The following is a 24,031-nucleotide window of genomic DNA, read 5'->3' on the forward strand; positions in this document are numbered from 1 at the left end:
CTTAATTTTTTTTCATTTTTATTATTTTTTTGCATTGATAAACGTTAAATGAAATTAGGCTGCAATTTTGTATTATTAGAAGAAGATAACAAGAAACCAAAAAAGCAGTCAAAATGTAATTTAGAAATACTCTTTCGCTAAATAAGCGGTCAGAAATGGATTTATTAAGAAATATTGATTTTTTACTCTTATCTTTAAAACAGAATTTTAGTTTTCAGTAAAGTTATTTATTTTAATAAATCAAGTGGCGAATTAACAGATTTGGAAGTTAACAACAAAAAATATATTATTGGAACCTCTCTTTCCTTGTCAAAGATTGGACCTACAAACCTATGTAGGTCATAAATATAAATAAGCATTTTAGTTCCTATGATACTGACGAGTTATGACAGCGTCAAGTTATTTTTCCTAAATGATAAATTTGTGAATTTACATTAATATATTCTGAGAATGTCTCAACAAAGTAAAAATAGAAATACTGCTGAAAGGGAAACTAAACGACTTATTCGGCAATGTCGATTAAGCGAACGAGATCTAGGACAACCTCAATTATTAGAAGAAATAGTTGCGACTCAACTAAGTGAAGAATTGATGAATAAATTTAAAATTAACAAGAAAAAAAGAGAAATGCTTCTTGATTTTCAGGTAAAAGTGATAATAATTATAATAATATAAAACTGCTTGAACGCAAAAACTGTATATTCTTCATAATTTTTTTATTTTTACTTTCTTTTTTTCTTTAACCCTTAAGTTATAACACACCGGTTAACAAACGGTATCATAGGGCTGAATATAGAATATCTTCCAACTTCATTAATTTTCAGCATGTGCCGTTTATGTAATTTTAGTACGTGGCTATACAAACTGGAGGCCGGTAGGGCTGTATTCGGAAGAGCGTTGTTTACCATATACTTGAATTTAAGCAGCAAGTACCGTCTACTAGACGGGTCATAGTGTAAACGTTAGTTTTGTATTTATTTGCACACAATGGATGAGGAACATCGTTGTTCAAAGAGTTTAAAATATGGCTACAAGATTTTTGAAGACGTTTTAATATGTGGTATGAAGAGGCTGACAACGATAAAAGTAATATACAAACAGCATGTGATGAATATTTTGCTATATAGTCTTTGGGCCCCCGTCTATTTTTTTTTTGATGAACACACTCCAAACTTTTTTCAGTTGTTATTTGGGTGGAGTCGGACAAATTTAGAGCCTGGCGCAATATGGTGGGGCGTTTGTCTGTGAAACTATCAGGAACATGTTAATTTTATGTAAAAAAAAATTACGACCACATTGGTCATTTTATTTTAATCAATAGTTTTTATTATAAAAACACCGAAAAACATGCTGTCGGACAAAAGTAATGGGCCATTTGGCGCGTCGGACTCTCTAAACATGTTAAATTTATGAAAAAAAAAAATTATTACCACACAGCTGTTTTTCACATAATTCATCATAAAAACTGTTTAAAAAATTATGGCAACCTTGTCGGACAATTTTCACGGGGCATGTGCGCAGTCGGACGCGCCAAAGATGTAAATTTTATTCAACCTTTCTACTTACAAGCATTTTTCGACCTAAAAAGGAGGTTGTAAATAATTATATTTTAAACCAAAAAATCAAATTATCTGACAAAAATATTGGGGCAAATCGATAGCTGGACAAAAAAATGGAATTTTTATTCGTAATCGATGTCGTTAATCCATTTCCTTATTTTTACAACCATTTTTCCGACAAAAGTAGTGGGTTACAATTAATTACATTTTTAAATAAAAAATCTAATTGTCGGACGAAAATATTGGGGCAAACGAACAAAAAAATAAATTCTTATTGGATATCGCCGTTCTTAAACTGTAAAGGTGAGTTAATACATATTATTTTATGCATTCATATATAGTGAAAAAAATTATTTAATATAGTAATAGATTAAAAAAACATTATTATTAGAACAAAAATTTAATTAACAATTATCATTCTCATCAGAGCTTTCGGAGTCACTGGCGGATAAATCACCTATCTCTTAGTCTTCACTTTCATCGGACGATCTATTTGCCTCCCAATCATTCGGATCATTAGAAATGGATCCTGTAAATTAAACATTACATAATAAATTTAATGGAATCTTTTGAAAGTGATTCAACTGAAATCATTTAAAAAAATAACTTATTAGAAGTAATTGTTTTCATTATTTTTTAATTATAATAGTTTAATTTTTATCAAATGCAAACATAGTATATTACGTGACAAGGGGTTTTGATTTTAAACATGAGTTTGCATCAAAGGGCCAAGGGTGAGTGAAGCCGGTTGTGCGTGAAACCGGGTTTTTCTTTCAAATACAACCAGTACGTAAAAGGTCGTTATAGTTAATGGTGCGTAATACATGGATTTTCCGCACATAATGTCAAAAAAATCTTTAAAATAAAAAATGTTGAATATAGAAAAAGCAGAATTTTGCAGAAAATCCATCGTAATACATTAGATTTTAAATTTAGTTATAAATATATTACCTGAATAAGCAGATATTTCGTCAAATGTGGGACATTGCTCGCCATCAAACCAAAAAAATTCACCCAAAAAAAGTGCCTTCGATATTTATCCACCCGCACTCTTCAGCATAGAGCCCTGTTGGTCGTCTTAGATGAGCATTGCACCACACGTTACTGATGTAAATCGTTCTTTTTACTTGTTGCAACAGCTCTCTTTTTGTTGGTGGAAGATTAGATGCATCGAACCCTGATAAATTTTTCTTCAAAATTTTTTCATTTCCGTCTCTACTTTTAAACTTTTTTTCAAATACTTTAAATCTACCTTGATCGACATCTTTTTTTGTCTTTAAGTTATATACTCGGCACACATAATCTTAAAAGTTATATACTCGGTACACAATAGATTTAAAAGTTTCATTTTCTATATCCAAATATTTCGGCTCTATTTCTAATAGTTGCACAAAAGCATCTAGATACGAATTACTTTTTTTGTTGCTGCTTTTACTAATTTATATTTTTTGGAGATTTTAATTCTAAAATTTTTAACAAAAAGGTATTTAAACTACAGGGACAAGTAAATTTTATTACATATAATATGTATATAGAAAATCATAAGCATCATCATAATCTTAACCTTTACAGTTTAAGAACGGCGATATACAATAAGAATTTATTTTTTGTTGGTTTGCCCCAACATTTTTGTCGGACAATTAGATTTTTTTATTTTAAATTTAATTATTTACAACTTCGTATAAGTGTCGGAAAAATGGCTGTAAAATTAAAGCATGCACAAACCCTGTGTAATTTAGACATATGCATTTCCAAAAAAAATTATTTTTTTTAATTGTATCAAAATGCCCTATTGTTTTTGTCGGACAATTAGATTTTTTTATTTTAAATATAATTATTTACAACTTCGTATAAGTGTCGGAAAAATGGCTGTAAAATTAAAGCATGCACAAACCCTGTGTAATTTAGACATATGCATTTCCAAAAAAAATTAATTTTTTTTTAAATTGTATCAATATGCCCCATTGTTTTTGTCGGACAAATGATTTAATATGCATTAAACATGCGAACAAACAGAAAAAAAACAAACATCTGTGGTAGTAAATAAAAATGTTTCATAAAATTGACATCTTTGGCGCGTCCGACTGCGCACATGCCCCGTGAAAATTGTCCGACAAGGTTACCATAATTTTTTAAACAGTTTTTATGATGAATTGTGTTAAAAACACCTAGGTATGTGGTAATAATTTTTTTTCATAAATTTGACATGTTTAAAGAGTCCGACGCGCCAAATGGCCCATTACTTTTGTCCGACAACATGTTTTTTGGTGTTTTTATAATAAAAACTATTGGTTAAAATAAAATGACCAATGTGGTAGTAAATTTTTTTTTACATAAAATTAACATGTTCCTGACAGTTTCACAGACAAACGCCTCACTACCATATTGCGCCAGGCTCTAAATTTGTCCGACTCCACCCAAATAACAACTGAAAAAAGTTTGGAGAGTGTGTTCATAAAAAAAACTTAGACGGGGGCCGCGAGACTAATAGAGAGTGTTCACAACTCAGAATCTAAGGTAATGAATATTACAAATCTAAGTTGTCTTTAGATTTGCTTTCTTACAGGTGATGAGAATATTGATGTTATTGGGTCCGAGAGCAAAATGAGGATGAAGAAAGTGTAGAAAATGAAAACAAAAAAAGTCCGTCAATGGCAAATTATTTTTACCAGAAAAATAGATTTAATTGGTCCAAACAACCTGGAACTTGTAATAGACGGCGACAACTACAAGAAAATTAATTATACAGTTACCTGATCTGCGTAACGCAGCAAAAAATATTGCAGATCCTATTGACGCATTTATAATTTGAAAGTTCTTATTTAGTGATCATATCTGTGAAATAATTGTAAAATGGACTTGTAAAGTTAGAATTGGAAGGGAGGAGGCTAAATATCAAAATCAAAATTCAGAAACACTAAACGAACTTGACATACCCATATTTTAAGCATTCATGGGCTGTTTAGCACATACGTGCTATACGTATAAATAACAAAACCTTAAGGATGCGTAAGGTGCGTTATGTCAAAAAAAAAGATGTGGTTTCATTTTAACATGTTAAAGGTTTGACAATCAGAAAACCTATAAGAAAAGCAATAAACCCAGGCGCTCCAGTATCAGAAATATTGGCCTAACTATAATCACATAATTTTCTCACCACAATTTCATCTCACATACATAATTTAAAACAACAACATTGATGGTTGATACTGTTATAATTTTTATTTTTATTTTTATTTTTATTTTAACTTTCACAATTTTAAATAACGTTGGCTTCTGTCTTAAATTTAAGACACTGTATGTATCTTAAATAGACACATACAGTTACACTGACTGCTCTGTTACAACTTCCGTCATAACCTGTCAAGATTGTCTTTTCAATCAGTTGCTTTCATAAAGTCCTCGCAGACATACCGTCTCAGGACTTGCAACTTTATGTAGAGTCATATGTCGCCATGTTATCAATCCAACGGTAACTTTACCATCATAATTTTATATAAGAAATAATGTAAACTAAATTTCAATTAATAATTTTTAAAGGGTTTTTACCCCCATATTTAGTGGCTACATTCATGTATTAACCTGTAAGTATTAACCACATTTTACATTAACCTTTGTCAAAATTTAAATTATTTCATTTTCTTTTTAATTAAGTGGTTAAATACTTTTTAAGGCACTGATGATGAAATATTTGTTCCGAAAACGTTTTGTCTATTTAACATAGCCCGACTGGGTTTTTATATACCTTTTTATAAGGGATTTTATTGAAAAATTTTTAATATATGGTATACAGCCAACTACAGGAACTTAGTTTCCTTGTGAAAAAAAGAATATATAATACCATATTAAAACCAGCAATCGTGGCTCAGAAGTATGGCAGTTATCACAAAAACTTAAAGGTAAACTATTGGCTGTTAAAATGGATTTTTGAAGGAGAGCAGCGACAAAGTCTAGATAAGAATATATGAGAAATTAGGACATAAGGAATCAAATGAATGTACAAAGATCAATTATAGAAGACATCGAAAAACAACAATTAACATGGTATATATATATATATATATATATATATATATATATATATATATATATATATATATATATATATATATATATATATATTGATATGATTGGTGTTTATAGAAATTAATTTATAAGTTACACATTAGATAATATTAGATATTAAATTTGGTTATTTTAATAAGTTATATACTAGAGAATTTTATAAAAATATATTTATGTGAGGGCATTTTTAAGAAATTAGCATATAAAAAGTATTTTTTATATAATTATAATGTTGTAAATATATTTAAGTGAGCCATGTGACTAGGCAACCAGATATACATACTCTGAAGTGACATTTAAGGAATGGTTGTGAATATAAAGTGGGGTTATAATAATAAAATGTGTAGTTTATTAAATTAGAATGTTAAGTTAATGATTTAAGTGTATATTCTGATCTGAAAAGCCTAAATGTCAACAAAATTATCAATAGAAAATTAACGAATTCTCCAGAATGCAGAATTTGACCTTTGTTTACGGTGGAACATTCTGGATTAATGGTTATGTCTGTGGATCGAACATATACTGTTTCCAGAAAATTCAGACATGTATTTAATAGAACAAATGGGACATGATTTCTTACCAGATGATTCTGGAACATCCAAAAAGATATAAATACCCGGTGATTTGGATTCAAGAGGTCAGTCAGAAAGTTTAGTAAGAAAGTCCATTCAGTTAGTCAATCAGTTATGAGTTTTTTAGTATGAAAATTAGTTAGAGGCTACAAATCAGTTACAATTGTTCAATATAGTGAGTTAAATCAATATTAAGAAACAGTATAAAGAAAATAATATTGAAGATTAAAAATTATGTTATGTATAAATGATAATTGGATAATGGAAGAAGTATTAATTGAATATTAAAATTAAATAATATATTTAGTAATTGGATATTGGTATATAGAAAAGAAGAATAAATATAAATGCTGTTTGCTGGTTTGCTTGGTGGTTTATAAATGCTGTGAAGAAAAATATCTTAAATTGGTGGAAGCTGATAATTGGAAAAAGTAATTTCATTAAAACAAGGATAACCGAAGCTGAGAAGAAGACATTTGAGTGGTGATTATAATCTATATAGTGGAAAACAGTTCATTTAGGCATTCAGTGACAGAAAGGTACAAAAATTTAGTTAATATAATTTAGTTAGTGTCATAACAATTTCAATTTTGAAGATAGTTTGTTTAAATTTTACATTGTCTATAGAATTTAATTAGTTTCATAAGAATTTCAATTTAAAGATAGTTTATTTTAAATTTACATTAGCTAGTTTAGATATATATGTGTGTTTCATAGTAGATCTAATAAAGATAATTTAAAAAAGTACTTACAAACTAATTCTTTAAGAACCGCGATAAAAACCCTATATATTATATTATTAAAACGACTCATTGCTCATCATTCAAACAAACAATACATCATAACAATTTGGCGCCCATCGCGGGGCTCTCTATTTAAAAGAATTAGTTTGGGAAGATAAGTGCTCTCATATAATTAAATTAGTTTTCATTAGAAAGGAAAAATTATAGATTTTATTTTTAATTATATTTGAACAAGTAAAGTCTCAAAATGTCTCAAGGAAAGAAAGGTACAAGAAGCAAAAAGAATGAAGAAGATGTGGAAGTAGAAACACAACCTATACAAGAGGAGAGTTTAGTTCAAGTTCCACAAGATACTGCAGAAATGAATCCAGAAAGAGAGGAAAATGTCAATATGGCAGCTTTGATGTCATTAATGATGCTGATGAACAAGACAATGGAAGAGAATACGAAAAATATGGAAGAGAATACGAAAAAATGGAAGAGAATTCAAAAGAAGTCAAAGAGGACATAAAAAAAACGGAACAGAAATTGGAAGAGAATTATAGAAAATTAGAAAAGAAAATAGAAGATAATAATAATAAAATTGTAAAGCAAATAGAAAAACAAATGGATAAAAAACTTGAAACTGCAGAGAAAAAAGTAGCAAATGAAATAAAAAATATACGCAATGACTACAAGAAAAGGATAGAAAATGAGAGGACAGAAGTAAAGAGGATTATTCAAGATAATAAGATAGATATAGAACAGAAAATAGAGTTGCAGAAATGTAACTTAGAAGTAAAAATTAACGAAGACAGGAGAAACAGAAGAAAAATTAGACGATATACAACAAAATATCCAAATAAATAGTAATCAAATAAGAAATGTGGAACAGAGAATAGATGATATTTCACAAATGAGAGACATAGGGAGACCTTACTTAAATTTAACAAATGAGACTGGGATTAAATTCACTGGTAATATAAAAATTTGCATCCTAGGGTATACATAAATAGTTTAAAACATAAATTAAGATTTGTGAATAATATTAATGATATTAAAGATTATATTAGAATGACATTAAATGACAATGCAGCAACTTGGTTTGCTAGTATTGAAAATGATTTAGATAATTTTCAAACATTTGAAAATAAATTTTTAAATTATTATTGGGGTGATTTAGAGCAAGCCAAGTTTAGAGAAATTCTATATTTTGGAAAGTATAATCACAATTTAAAATCAAATATGGTAGATTATGCATTGAAACTGATAACAGTTGCAAAATATTTAGAACCACCACTTAGAGAGGAAGAAACAGTCTTAAATGTATCTAGACATTTTGATGCTGATGTTGTGCAAACAGTAACTGTACAAAATATTCAAACAATAGATAGTTTTAATAATTTTATTCAAAGAATACAAAGAGGCAATATGACAAGTAATAATAACAACAGAAAAAACAATAATAACTTTCAATATAATAAAAATGATAATCAACAATATAGACAATCATATAATAATTATAGATATGGTAATAATTTACAAAATTTTAATAATAATAACAGTAATTATAATAGACAACATTTTAATAACAGTACTAATAATAATAGACAAGATTTTAACAATAGAAGAAATACAGAGCGACCTAACTATAACAGACAGGTAAATTGTGTACGAAGGAATAGAAGCTGCGAAGACAGGGAACGAAATAGTACAAGGCAAGAAAATGTGAGTAGAAGTCACAGTAGGGAAAGACATAGGACATCAGATCCAAGTGGTCAGATACAATCTGACAATTCTAATAATCAAAATTTTGTTCAGTAAACTTTCTGAATTACAAGTTAGGCCATTGCTATTATGAAAAACCTTCTGAATTTATTTCTCTAGATGAAGATAAAATTATTGAATCTATTAATTTAATTTATATAAATGCTTTGGCCAAAAATAAAATGAATAAAATTATGATAGATACTGGTTCAGAAAGTACTTTAGTCTCGGAGAATTTTATTTTTAATACATTAAAACTATCAGATATAACAAAGATTCCAAAAATTAAAATTGTTGGTGCAAATAATAAGAAGTTGGGTGAAATTGATAAACTAGCCAATTTTAAAATTAATATTCTTAATAAAGAAATTAATATGCAAGGATTTATTGTCAAGGATTTATGTGTTGATATATTAATGGGAAATGATGAATTGGAAAAGAAGAAAGTAAAGATAGATTTTGAAGAAAAAATGGTAACTTTGGAAGGGCAAGTAATTAAATTTATGCAGAAAGATGAGGTGGAAGAAGGAATAAGAGTTGATAGGATATTATTAAAAGAAAATAATGATGTTTATGAAGAAGAAATGTATTTTGATGATAGGGATATGTCCCAAAAGAATGTAAAGAATAATTATTGTAGTGAATATTTAAGGAATGGAAATTTTAAGCAGATGGATGCCTACGAGGTGGAGTGCGTAAAATTGGAAGCAAGGAATAATGAATACATAATGAAGAATAATTTTATTTGTAAAGAAGAAGATATGATAAAAGTTTTAAATTGCCCTGAAGAATATAAATCAATAGTCGTTTCCATATTGCAGCAACACAAGGGACTTGTCAATAAAGAAAATAGAATTGCACAAAATTATATCCATAGTATAAAAGTTAAAGAAGAAAAAGATTTTAGAACAAAATCATACCCAATACCATATAAATACAGAGAAGAAGTAAACAGAACGATTAATAATATGTTAGAAGATGGAATCATTGAGAAGGCAGATACACGTTTCATAAACCCAATAGTAGTAGTACGTAAAAGATCAGGTGAAATCAGGTTATGTTTGGATGCAAGGAATATTAACAAGATCACTGAAAAGCAATTTGAAGCACCAATGAGTATAGATGGAATACTAGGAAGAATTACAGGAATGTCATTTTTCACTAAAATTGATTTACAGCATAGCTTTTGGTTAATACCTCTAGAAAGAAAAAGTAGACAGTATACAGGATTTCAGATAGATGGAGTAGTATATCAATTCAAAGTAGTACCATTTGGACTTCAATCATCTTGCAGTGCTCTATGTAGATGTCTTCATGATATTTTGGATCAATATGAACATTTTGTAATTCACTACATTGATGATATATTAATTTTTTCTAAAACGGCTGAAGATCATGAGAAACACCTAAAAATTATAATAAATAGATTAGACAAAGTTGGACTAAAAATAAATCAAGAAAAATGTACATTTTTTCAAAAAGAAGTAATATATCTAGGTTATAAACTTAACACTAAGGGAATCGAAATGGATCCAGAACGGACACAAGTCATTCAGGAATATAAAACACCACACAATTTAAGAACTTTAAGAGGATTTATTGGAATAATTAATTATTATAAAAGGATGATACCAGATCTAAGTATAAAAGAAATTCCATTACTTGAACTACTGAGAAAAGGTGTAAAATAGAAAGGGGATCAGAGAAGAGAACTAGCATTCCAAGAAATTAAAAACATTTTTCTGTCAAATTTAAAAATATATTATCCTGACTACACACAGCCATTCATATTAAGAACAGATGCATCCATAGAGAAATTATCAGGGGTATTATTACAAATACATGATGGGGTCGAATACCCAATACAATTCATTTCAAGAATTACAAAGCCACATGAAAAGGGTTACTCAGTTTCTGAATTAGAACTAGCAAGTATCATACACTGTGTCACAAAATTAAGATTTTATTTGTTGGGTAATGAATTTACTATAGAAACAGATCACCAAGCTTTAACATCTATATTAAATATCAAATATGGAAACAGTAGAATACATCGGTGGAGTCTAATATTGAGTGAATACTCTTTTGAAATCAAATACATTTCTGGAAAATCCAATATAGTGGCAGATGCTTTATCAAGGTTAGAAAATACATCACAAAAAGGGCAGCGAACAATAAAAATTGGATTAAATCAATTAGTAGAAAGTACAGGATTATATTCTAAAGAAGAAATTATAAGAGATCAGATCAATTTGAGTGAAAAACAAAAAGTCCTTAAGAAAGATGGAGTTTATTATAAAATAATAAATGGCATAGAAGTATATGTAATAACTAGAACTTTAGCAAGGAAAATATTGAAAAATTTACATAATAATTACATGCATATTGGTTCAAGAAAGCTATGGATGCTATTTAGGGACAATTATTTTGCAAAGAATGACATAAGTATAGCAAAGGAAATTACTACCCAATGCCAAATATGTCAAATAAACAAAGAAAATAATTTCAAAAACCAGAACAGATATAGATCTAATGTTGTATATGAAAAACTAAATACAGTGTCCATGGATTTTATCTCAAATTTAGTTCCAAGTCCAACAGGAAAAAAGCATATACATACTAGTGATAGTTGATTTATATACAAAATTTATATTAAACTATATCCCTGCTCAAGAACAAATGTTAAAACATTGAAATTATATATTAATCAATTTTTCGAAGAAATGGGACCATTTAGAAATTGCATAATAGATAATGCTACATATTTTAACAACCAAAAATTTCGAGCATTTTGTGAGAAAAAGGGAATCAACATTCATTTTACAAGTATCAGACATCCTCAGGCAAATCCTGCAGAAAGATATATTAAAGAAGTTATAAAATATTTAAGAATAGTATGCCAGAATCAACATGAAACGTGGCAGCAACATATACCACAAGTAGAATATTTTTTAAATAATACACATAATTTAAATACAGAGGAAGTACCAGAATATTTAATGTTTGGCCATATAGGAAACAGAAAATGGATTAGTGAATATAATCAGGATATGTTAGAACAAGTAATGCAGAAAGTGAATAACCGAATTAGGAGGAAAGCTGAAAAATATATCAGAAGACAAAATCGAAAAATAAAAAAACCAATCACATTTCAAAAGGGAGATAAAGTGTTAATTCGTTCAATTAGAAAAAGTAATGTTAAAGAAAACCGTTGTAAGAAATTACAACCAATGTTTGAAGGTCCATACAGAATTGAAAATCAGAATGGACTAAATAGTTATGTGTTAATAGATGCAGAGAATAGACTAAGAGGCATGTTTCATATCAACGACATCTTTAAGTATTATGAAGAGAATGAATAATGTTTTCTATACTTTTAACACTAATTTTAACAACACAAACAGTTCACTGATATATCCATTTTATTCAATAAACTTGATTTGTTAGATAGAAGGTAGATTTCTTTGTTATGAATCAATTTGACATCATACTTGATGATTTTGTACATATGGAAATTATTTGTGCCCTAAAAATCATAATTTGGGGTTAGATACTAAATAAATTTTATAAATGATTTGCTAAAAATGTCTTTCTAATATAATAAAGTGTAAAACTTACCAATTTATATGGATGCAAGCCTGTTGAATTGAAGGATTCCTAGATTTTGTCTATAAATAAACTTAACACAATATGGACACTTAGATTATCTTTATTCATTGTAATTGTAAAATATAAACACAAAAACTTCCATTTGACATGACAGTTTGATATAGACAGGGAACAGGGATGTATTTAATAGAACAATTAAAAAAAAATTGAATTATTAAATTTATATTTACCAAGGTATGAAAAAATTAATATTTAAAAAAATAATAAGTAAATTATTTATTTTAATTTAATTTAATTTAATTTAATTTAATTTAATTTTGGGGTATTGATATGATTGGTGTTTATAGAAATTAATTTATAAGTTACACATTAGATAATATTAGATATTAAATTTGGTTATTTTAATAAGTTATATACTAGAGAATTTTATAAAAATATATTTATGTGAGGGCATTTTTAAGAAATAAGCATATAAAAAGTATTTTTTTATATAACTATAATGTTGTAAATATATTTAAGTGAGCCATGTGACTAGGCAACCAGATATACATACTCTGAAGTGACATTTAAGGAATGGTTGTGAATATAAAGTGGGGTTATAATAATAAAATGTGTAGTTTATTAAATTAGAATGTTAAGTTAATGATTTAAGTGTATATTCTGATCTGAAAAGCCTAAATGTCAACAAAATTATCAATAGAAAATTAACGAATTCTCCAGAATGCAGAATTTGACCTTTGTTTACGGTGGAACATTCTGGATTAATGGTTATGTCTGTGGATCGAACATATACTGTTTCCAGAAAATTCAGACATGTATTTAATAGAACAAATGGAACATGATTTCTTACCAGATGATTCTGGAACATCCAAAAAGATATAAATACCCGGTGATTTGGATTCAAGAGGTCAGTCAGAAAGTTTAGTAAGAAAGTCCATTCAGTTAGTCAATCAGTTATGAGTTTTTTAGTATGAAAATTAGTTAGAGGCAGTCAATCAGTTACAATTGTTCAATATAGTGAGTTAAATCAATATTAAGAAACAGTATAAAGAAAATAATATTGAAGATTAAAAATTATGTTATGTATAAATGATAATTGGATAATGGAAGAAGTATTAATTGAATATTAAAATTAAATAATATATTTGGTGATTGGATATTGGTATATAGAAAAGAAGAATAAATATAAATGCTGTTTGCTGGTTTGCTTGGTGGTTTATAAATGCTGTGAAGAAAAATATCTTAAATTGGTGGAAGCTGATAATTGGAAAAAGTAATTTCATAAAAACAAGGATAACCGAAGCTGAGAAGAAGACATTTGAGTGGTGATTATGAACTATATAGTGGAAAACAGTTCATTTAGGCATTCAGTGACAGAAAGGTACAAAAATTTTGTTAATATAATTTAGTTAGTGTCATAACAATTTCAATTTTGAAGATAGTTTGTTTAAATTTTACATTGTCTATAGAATTTAATTAGTTTCATAAGAATTTCAATTTAAAGATAGTTTATTTTAAATTTACATTAGCTAGTTTAGATATATATGTGTGTTTCATAGTAGATCTAATAAAGATAATTTAAAAAAGTACTTACAAACTAATTCTTTGAGAACCGCGATAAAAACCCTATATATTATATTATTAAAAATACTCATTGCTCATCATTCAAACAAACAATACATCATAACAATATATATATATATATATATATATATATATATATATATATATATATATATATATATATATATATATATATATTTAGCCAGAATTCTGGAATGAATACCGTAAATACCTGAAACATACACAATAACCCAATTGGCTGTAGTATGATCAGTTTATAAGGAAATCTTGTTATCTAAAACGTTTTGGGAAATTTTGTATGATTTAAACATTTATATGTTGGTTTCTTATAATTATTTTTGCGTGGTTTGTCCAATATTTTCATGTTTTATTGAATTGTTTTTATCATTTCTTTCTCTTTACAATTGAATTAGATTACTAATTTTATTGTATACCTTAGGCCGAATTTATACGAAAAACCAAGCTGAGAGAGTACAAGCACCGCCTCACTCCGATATATGCAGAAATACCTCGAATGAACGACTCGCATAAAAAAATTCGTGCTCAAGCAGAACTTTGTCCTACAGCCAAAATGTCTGTATTCCAAGAACGTTGTATTACATCCAGGGTTGCGGCCAAAGGTTTGGAGAAGAAGTACCAATTGATAGTGCCGAGAATATTGGCAGAAGCCAAGGAAGAATTTATTAGAATAACACACTCTGCTGGAGTAAGTTATACTACATTATATATGTAAATTTTCTTCCCTAGTTGTAGGTGTAGTATAAGGATTGAAACTATAACAAAATATTTAAATTAAATTTAAAGTTGGTTAGTACTTACTACATAATATAATCATTTTAAATATAAAATAGTTGATGATTTTGTTTTAACAGAAGAATAAATCTGGACTATACCCGTTATTTCTGCTTTAGATAGTTAACATTAAAGGAATCGAATGCTAAAATATACAAATTTTTAGTAATGTATAGTAACCCATTACCACTTTCTTTTTTATGTGCCGGCTCCATTGACTTCGTTTAAAAAAATTTGTAATTGCAAATTCTTTATGTAATTTTAATTCATGCAGAAACTGTGTCGTTTTAAGGCCGCAAGATGGATTTCCAGAACCACTCCAGTCTATCCCCGTGAAGCTTTCTGCTCGACGTAGGTTCCACCCTTAGGATCCAATCATTTCTAATTTGCCTATGTTGACACACTCAACTAAAGGCGATAATTTTCTTACTATATTATACACATACACACACGTTGAGAATATTAACGATAATTACCATAAAAAGTGTAATAGAATTTACTAATTCAATTAAATAATTAAATAATTGTTAATAGCGTCAATCAGTTTACATTCTCTTATTTATCAATTATATATACCAATATCACATTTAGTAATGAACTAAATACAAATCAAACACATGTAAAACGAGTTTAATTTCAATTTTATAAGATTTATATGCATCATTATGTCATACGTTGCTCCTTATTCCTCTTTGTCACTCATGTATGTTCATCATGTTTTCTTTAATTTTAACCTTTTTCTCTTAAGTTCTCTACCACATAGATATTCCATCTTCTCCTCAGTTTTCTCTTACCTTTGTTTTCCTTAAATTTTAGCAGTTCTATCCTTCAACCCACATAGTTTTTATTTTTACCTCTGATGTAACCAAACCATTGCAGTCTTTGTTGTTGCACTATTTTTGAGACTGTAGTTACCTGGCTCTTTCCCTAATCACATCGTTCCTGATCTTGTCCCTTCTAGTGTTACCCAACATAATCACAGTAATGTTTTCAGTTCAGCTACTTTCATCTTCTCTTCCTACACCTTTTTTGATAGACCACACTTCATCGCCATACACCAACGAAGGCCTCACCACGCTCTTGTATATCTTTCCTTTCAGCCGTTTACCGATTCTTCGATCACAGAGTATCTCGCTCATTTGCTTCTTGTAAAATCAAGCAGAGTTTTTCCTGTGGATAATTTTTCGATCTAGTTTATCATTTTTCGTTATGTAGAAGCCAAGATACGTATTTAAATTCTCCTACTGGTCCTACTTTTTCCGCAAGCAATTTAAAACCAGTATTGTTTTTTTCAAGCACATATACTCCGGTTTTGACCTGCTAACCTTAAGTCCTCCCTCTTCATTAACCCTTTAACAAACCATTAACTTCACTTCTAACATTTCTTTGCTCACCTCCACCAATAACATAAAATCCGCAAAGAGCATTCACCAGGGAGCTCCCTCCATTAACTTCTCGGTCAATACGTCCATAACAAGACTAAATAGGTAGGGACTCAGTGAAGAGCCAACCAATCGTTTGGAAAACTTTTGGTCAATCCGACAGAAGTGCTTACTTTGGTGTACTCTCCCTCACATATCCTTCACGAGACTTACGTACTTCTCAAGAAACTATTCAGCTCTCATAACTCTTCATAGCTCATTTCTAGCAACTGTGATTGGTATTCTGGACGATTTTGTTTCAAGCATAAATTTTGTTTTGTTTGTGACAGATGCTACTATTTACTAGTTTTAACAATTACACTAACAAGCACCTGTAGATCTTGAAGCGATTCGCTTGTCGTGTACATGTCTCAAACTGTGAATTGGCCTTCTATTAATTTTTACGCCATAATTTTGACCATAAAAGGTTTCATTCAAAATCTCTTCCAGCTATATGATAAAAATGATTATCGAGAGTATGAAATTCTGACGTAATCCTCTCTTTGTTTCTCTATCTTCCGTTTTCATTTCATCTATTTATACTGCAGTACTTTGATATGAATGTAATAAAGACGTGGATAATAATTACATTTCTACCTTAAAATTGCGCTCTGTCGATGTCGATTAAAGCACTTTCTATTTTAGCCTTAAATGTTGAAATTATACAAAGATAGTTATAACAAAAAACCAATCGATATTTTTAAATTATTCGTGACAGATGAAATAATTAGTCATATGATATGGCCGAATAATTGTTACGTAGAACAGTGTTTAGACAAATAAAATAAGACCAAATCTCGTGTAAAGAAAAAATGGATTCCTACTAATAACTTAGAAATAGAAAAACTGTTGGGTATTTATTTGTGGATGGGTCAAATATCAATCACTAAAGTCATATTGGAAACAATGTTTTTTGTATTCTAATCAGATTTCTAAATTTTTTTTTCGTAACAGGTTTAAATTACTTTTGGCTATGGCAATTATATTACATATAAGACTCCTGATTTAAAAGTGTGCGTAAATGAAAGCGTGGTTCCATTTCGTGGACGCCTTCGGTTCAAACAGTATATTAAAAACAAAAAACACAAGTTCGATATAAAAGTCTTTAAGTTATGCTGTGTAGGTGGCTATACATACAATTTTAAAATTAATTGTGGTACCGATACTGCCCACGGTGGAAATACGTCCGCGATTGTAGTACTTTAACTTAAGCAAGGAATTTTGAATTAAAAAACTCATCTTGTTAAAACACTTTGGAGTAATCAAAAATACAAAAAAATACAATCATAAGGATGTAGAAGAAAAAAAATTCCAAAGACCAAAAATAAAATCCATTGGACATGAATATGATAAGTTAATATTCGTTTTGAAATGGTTTGACAAGAGATATGTACGGCTCACAGAGCTAAAAACTATACAGAATTGAGGTGGCCAAACAAAAAACTGAAATCTGTCGTGAATTATAATACCTAAAGCAAAATGGTTTATCGGTCTTTCGTACCAAATCAAAGCCTATTCTCATTATTTACGTGTAGGAGTAAGTGGTAAACAAAAGTTGCAAACAAGTGAAGTTTTTGTTATATTCAGCAATCGTGAACGCTTACTAAGTATATAAGGAAGTAACTCAAAACAAAATATCAATTCCAGATTTTCGTCAGGAAATTTGTTCATCTCTCCTGGGACTAACTGAAACTAACAAATTTCCGCAACCAGACGATGTGGAAACCAATGAACATATTTTATTTGAACATAATTCACGATTGCTTTCACGTGTCATGTGTTATAGTATTATCGTTATATCGAAGGCAACACACGGATGCAAAAAATGCACTAAATATAGCAAGCACGTTCAAAGTGGCACAGTTTTGCCTGTACAAAACCTTACTGTATTCCTTGTGTTTTTGTTAATCACAATGTTAGCAAAAAATAGAATAAAAAGTTTTGATTACAATGATGGATGCCTAAGGTTTAATTTCTTCTTGTATGTTTTTGTTAGTTTGAACATCTTTCAGAGATTTTTTTAGTTTTGTAGTTGGTGTTACGTAAACGTATAACTAAAATATGTACTTGTTTTTATAACAATTTAAAAGCACTGTTACTTTATACCCATGTTAAATTTGCGCTGTATATCTAATATTTTAGGCAATAAAATTGTAACAACATTTGAAACTGCTTTTTTCTTAATTCACGGGATTATATAATATAAAAGCAAAAAAGAGGCTAAACTAAATACTAATATTAACTATACAGCGTTCCACGTTAAGAAAATAACATTAAAGGCTGGTACACATATGCGAGCAGAACTGTTCGCGAACCGTTTGTGAACGCCATATTCGTTAATTTGTACGACAGGACGAACCGCTTGCGAGCTGTTCGTTCGTTGCTCGTCAGGAACCATAGCCTGTCGGTTTTTGGGACGAACACAAAGAATGTTCGCAGAACTATAAATTGTGTCTATAAATTGTTTCTGCTAAGTGTGCGATGAGATCATTCGGTTAAACAAAATTGCTGAACGAGCGCGGCTTATTCAAAAGTAACGAGAGAAATTAATAACAGATAATGTAAACAAAATACCGAAATGTTTAGAATAACGAAGTAAATAAATTCTCGGTTTGTTATTAGATACTTAGGGTATTGGATAGCCTGAACATAAACATATTTTCAACGAACTCTTCGCGAACAGCTCACGAGCAGTTCGCAAACAGTTCGGCTCGCGTATGCGTACTCACCTTAAGGTGGGTACCCTAAGTATCTAATAACAAACCGAGAATTAATTTACTTCGTTATTCTAGACATTTCGGTATTTTGTTTACATTATCTGTTATTAATTTCTCTCGTTACTTTTGAATAAGCCGCGCTCGTTCAGCAATTTTGTTTAACCGAATGATCTCATCGCAGAAATAATTTATAGTCTCGAACACCGACCAAATTTAACTGCGAATATTCTTTGTTTTCGTCCCAAAAACCGACAGGCCGCGGTTCCTGACGAGCAACGAACGAACAGCTCGCAAGCGGTTCGTCCCGTCGTACAAATTAACGAATATAGCGTTCACAAACGGTTCGCGAACAGTTCTGCTCGCATATGTGTACCCGCCTTTAGGCTTATGGAGATCAGTGTTGCCAAAACTCTCAGGCATGCGGTTTACTAGATTGTCGATATATTTTTCGAATTTCCATTTTCAATTAACATTTAACTGTAAACTCAGAATAACAACTGAAGAAACACAAAATCTTATTATCATTATGTAGTCTCAGAGAACGACATAAAATCGCTGACATACGTACACCGTATTATTTTAAGTTGCAATTAGTAATTAGATACTCGTATATGCATTCCAGCGGTCCGTTTATTTGCTTTTAAATCTTTAATAGCCGGCAAAGTGCATGATTTAACTAAGCAATATTTTCTACTGATTTCTATGATTCATGGTATATGATATTCTTGCCGAAAAACAAATAAACTATGGTTACTATAATTAAAATAAAATTATCTTTTGTGAATTGTATTTAATTAAAATCATTTTCCCTACTTTTCATCTCCTATTTCGAATGGGCACTTTTGGTCAATTACGTTAAAAAACATTAATTTAATTCATGCCTGTGAAAACGAAAATACAAATTATACAACCCTGAATTGCGCTTGTGTTCATCGTGGCATCGCTGCGCTTCTATCGTCCATAAGAAATACATGGCCCTATCTCCGCAATGTTATCGTAAAACGATCTATAGTGGTTCTCCAGTCCACCTCCTTTCGATTTCCATTAGCAAAAGTATAAACGTAGTATACACACAGTATTACGATTCAAAATAAAACTGCTTGCAATGCGACATAATATGTATAGGTACCACATCGCGCGTCGCCTAAGGCTACGGTTATATTGGACGCGTACTCTGACGACTAACGAGTCGGACGTACTCGTGCGTAGTCGGACGATAGAAACAAACACGGGCAGATAAATAGGAACGGTTATATTGAATAAGTACTAGCCGTCAGTTTATGCACGTTTACGGACGACTAATTTCAAAATACAAACTTGTTTGTTTTTTTCCTGCGGCAAAGTGCGTCTGAAAATGGATCTTGAAAAATTAATTTTGGGTGTATTTCAACGAAAGTCATTATGGGACCAAACTAATAAAGATTATCACAATCGAGATATGGCTCGTAAGATGTGGATATCCCTGGCGAAAGAAATGGGTGAAAACAGTAAGTATATGTAGATATTTGCATTATTTTTAATCTAATATTTATTTAACCCTTAAATGCCCGTGATATGAAAATAACCATAAATGCCCATTTGGGGTCTCCTAGGGACCCCACTAAAATTTTCAATTTAGTAACGTCATTTAGCACTGACTAAAAGGAAAACACGGTTAAAAATAATTTTAAGCATATTTGAATAATTTTTATTTATTTTTCATACAAAATTAACGGCTTTTCTAGAAACAAATTATTTTCAATTCGAACAAAATTAAAATTAAATAATAATATAAGCATATAACTTTTAGTTGCAATTTTTACATACAATAGTTTTTTCTTCTTTTCTGTGCACCTGGCATATAAATTTTTTGCAAAAAGAGCAAACGGTATTCACTTTTCTGTCTGAAACCATAGCTAATTCTTTAGTAAAAGCAAATATTGACGACTCCGCAGGTCTTTTTGTCAAACTTAGTTGTGGTGGTGTATCAGGTTTATTTTTGCGGACGGTCCCAAGTAAAGTAAGGTTTTTAGATAAAAGATATTGAGCAAGAGGAACACTGGTAAAAAAGTTGTCAGTTGTAATTCCTCTCCAACTGCCATGATATGGTTCCACCAGATCTTTCACAACACGAAATCCCTGATTTTTCTCTATTCTACCACCTGGTAGTTTTCCAAGGTACACCTGAAGTTTTGATAAATAAGATGTTTTAACATCCGCGGCAGCCCAAATTTTTATCCCATAGCGGCAAGGTTTTGATTTTATATATTGTCTAAAAGGACACTTTCCTCTAAAACTCACTAACTGTTCGTCAACGGTTATATGTTCGTATGGTTCAAAGGCTTTGTCACAGTTAGAGACGAACATGTCCCAAATTACTCGTATCGCCGCTAACTTATCCTGTTCCTTCCGCTCCACCCTGGTCACTTTGTCATCAAACCTCAAGAAACTCGATAATTCTTTAAATCGGTTCCTAGCGAATGCGGCTGTAAAAAATGACCGGCGTATTGAGGTGTCTGTAGACCATATCTCTCGTGTCGATTCTTTCCCACACCTTAAAGCACCAGCTTTGATAAGTGCTCCTAAAAAGCTATCCAGTTCATTGTTGGTAAGTACCGTCCACTCTTTTTTGTTATTCGGATGTTTTTCGTTCCACTCTTGATAACGCCTAACAGCTTCTTCATTAGTATGAAAGCATATGACATTCTTCATCTCTTCGGTCAAAAATAAATTGAAATAGTCTAAAAACGTGTTGGAATTTTTACTATAGTTTGTTAAGCCTGGATGTACATTTATAATATTTTTTTGTTGCCTCTTGGATCTCACGAAAGGTAGGCTATTCCACTGCATTCCAGATTTGGATGTATATGTTGGACCACTAACCTCACTAATATTATCGTCCACTTCATTAGATTCTGCATCTGATTCCTCGTCACTGTTGACTTCTAAATTGTCCTCAGTTTCCGAAACATTTTCCTCAAAAACATCTTGCTCTTCGCTATCTGATTCGTCGGTAATCTCATAGTCGAAATCGGAGTCTGATATCCCTTCTTCTATATTTCGGATAATTTTTTCATGTTCTTGTCGCTTATTGTCATTTTCATTCTCTTACGGTCCATTTTTCAATGTAAACTGACGAAAAATGTTAAAAATAATAAAAATATTCTGGTGCCTCTAAATGCCCAATCGGGGTCACAGCGAGACCCCACTTATCTAAATCTCTCTTACAGACCACTGCACCTCACGAATGTTCGTGGTATACTAACAGAAAACGTAGGAGACACGTCCACACAAATACCTGATTGCGCGGTTGCCAAATGTTTCAAATAAAGATATTATAGCCAAAAATGTATGTCTGGGGTCCCATAGTGACCCCGATTGGGCATTTAAGGGTTAATATATATTAAAGTATATTATACTATTTAGTATCGTCAATAATTAAATTACGTATATGCATTTTATATTTTGAGTGGTTAAAAACGATCATATTGAAATGGACCGGACCCAGCGTTACTATTAGAATAGGATTTAAAAGCATTTCTCATATTATAATGCTTGTTGATTTGCTCTGTTGTTAATTCTTGATCTATTTGGTTGGTGCGTCCCCATAGTTGCCACTGTTTCTGAAAGATTGAATTCCTTTATACCTTCCTGGTCAATGACAATATTATGAAGAATACATGTACATTTTACAATTATATCAACTTTGTTGGGGTAAACTTCCATTTCGTTTTTTAATACTCTCCATTTGGACGTTAATATCCCAAAAGCACATTCCACCATTCTTCTCGCTCTTGAAAGTCTATAATTAAATACTTCTTCTTCCTGCAAATCTCTTTTGGGATAGGGTCTCATTAAGTAAGTTTTAAGAGGATATACTTCATCACCAAGAAGGGCTTACGGAAGTACCAAATTGCTTTGTGGAAGTGCTCTATCTTCTGGCAAATTTAACGACTTATTTTCAGGATGTTGATATAGCGAACTATGTGAAAAAACACATCCATCGCTTTGTTTTCCAAAAGCCCCAATATCAACGCAGATAAATCTGTACTTTGCATCTGCAACTGCTTGAAGTACTACAGAGAAATATCGTTTATAGTTATAATACATGGATCCTGAATTAGAGGGACATCGTATTCGAATATGTTTGCCATCGATACATCCTATACAATTCGGAAAATTCCATTTATTCAAAAAATCATTGGAAATTGATCGAAACATGTCTTCTGTTGGAAAAGGCATATGTCGTTCATAAAAAGTTTCCCATATGATAGTGCACGTTTCGTAAACAATTAATCTTATAGTTGTGTGAGACATTCTGAATGAGAACGCCAAAGAGCGAAAAGCGAAAAGTGGAAAGATATCTAAAACAACAAACAAAATGAATTAATTATTTTAAGACAATAATTATTGATAATTGTTATTATAATTATAGATAATTGTTTTAGATAATAATTATTGGCGCACACACACTTTGAAGATGAATTTTAACTTATTAATTTTGTTTCAATTCAACGTAATACGTATTTAATTTTTCATTTTCTAAAACATACTATTTACTTCTTGACTTTTAGGTGATGTGCTCAAATCGAAATGGCGAGGATTAAGAGATAACTTTAGAAAAGAACTAGCAAAAACAAATAAAGCGCGATCCGGAGATTCTGGTGACATATTAATAACATCAAAATGGCCTTATTTCACAATGATGCTTTTCCTAAAAGACAACATGACCCAAAGAAATGCTACAGGAAATATTCCTCCTCTCAATAACCAAGAAAATGTATATGATGAAAACACTACGCCAGATACAATCTCTGAATCTGATTATGATAGAAATCATAATTCTGAATTAAATTCAGATCCACAATTAAATACTGAAATTATTTTCACTACGACACCCAAGGCTGCTAAAATAGCTCATACAGATAAGGAAACAGGGTACAAAGGGAAAAAAAGCTAAATCTTCAGTAAATGAAAAAATGGTAGCTATAAAAGAAGAAAAACTTACAAAGCATACAAAGAAAAGTGTAATGAAAGGCCAAAGGAAGGAGATAGTGACTTCCATTTTTTCATGAGTCTGATGCCGTACATGAAAAAAATACCCGAAGACCAAAAATTGTCAGTACGAATAAAAATACAACAATTTTTTTTTGGAAGCCCAGCAACGTGCTCAGTATGTCTGGCCAAGAACTACTGCAGTGGATCAAGAAGGCCACGTGCTCAGTCTGTCTGGACAAGAACTAC

The 24,031-nt window shown here is 30.3% G+C and overlaps 2 protein-coding genes across 4 annotated transcripts in view; both read left to right on the forward strand.

Annotated features, from left to right (window-relative positions):
• The first annotated feature begins 406 nt into the window (after positions 1–406).
• Positions 407–24,031, forward strand: part of Dhc62B (Dynein heavy chain at 62B) — a 279,647-nt gene continuing 256,022 nt past the window's right edge. For 2 of the 3 annotated variants that reach the window (XM_072529938.1, XM_072529940.1), the window contains exons 1-2: positions 407–645; positions 14,318–14,584. In XM_072529938.1, the coding sequence (XP_072386039.1) occupies positions 451–645; positions 14,318–14,584 (462 nt within the window). In that variant the 5' untranslated portion in view covers positions 407–450. Of the gene's footprint in view, positions 646–4,447; positions 4,574–14,317; positions 14,585–24,031 lie in introns of those variants that run through there. The other variant, XM_072529939.1, reaches the window with a different exon arrangement.
• LOC140439799 (uncharacterized) lies at positions 19,962–23,829 on the forward strand. Its single transcript, XM_072529941.1, has 2 exons — positions 19,962–20,295; positions 23,362–23,829. Exons 1-2 carry the CDS (start codon positions 20,163–20,165, stop codon positions 23,745–23,747), a joined length of 519 nt encoding a protein of 172 aa, XP_072386042.1. The 5' UTR covers positions 19,962–20,162; the 3' UTR covers positions 23,748–23,829.

This window comes from Diabrotica undecimpunctata, chromosome 4, assembly GCF_040954645.1.
Source record: "Diabrotica undecimpunctata isolate CICGRU chromosome 4, icDiaUnde3, whole genome shotgun sequence".
Taxonomy (NCBI): domain Eukaryota; kingdom Metazoa; phylum Arthropoda; class Insecta; order Coleoptera; family Chrysomelidae; genus Diabrotica; species Diabrotica undecimpunctata.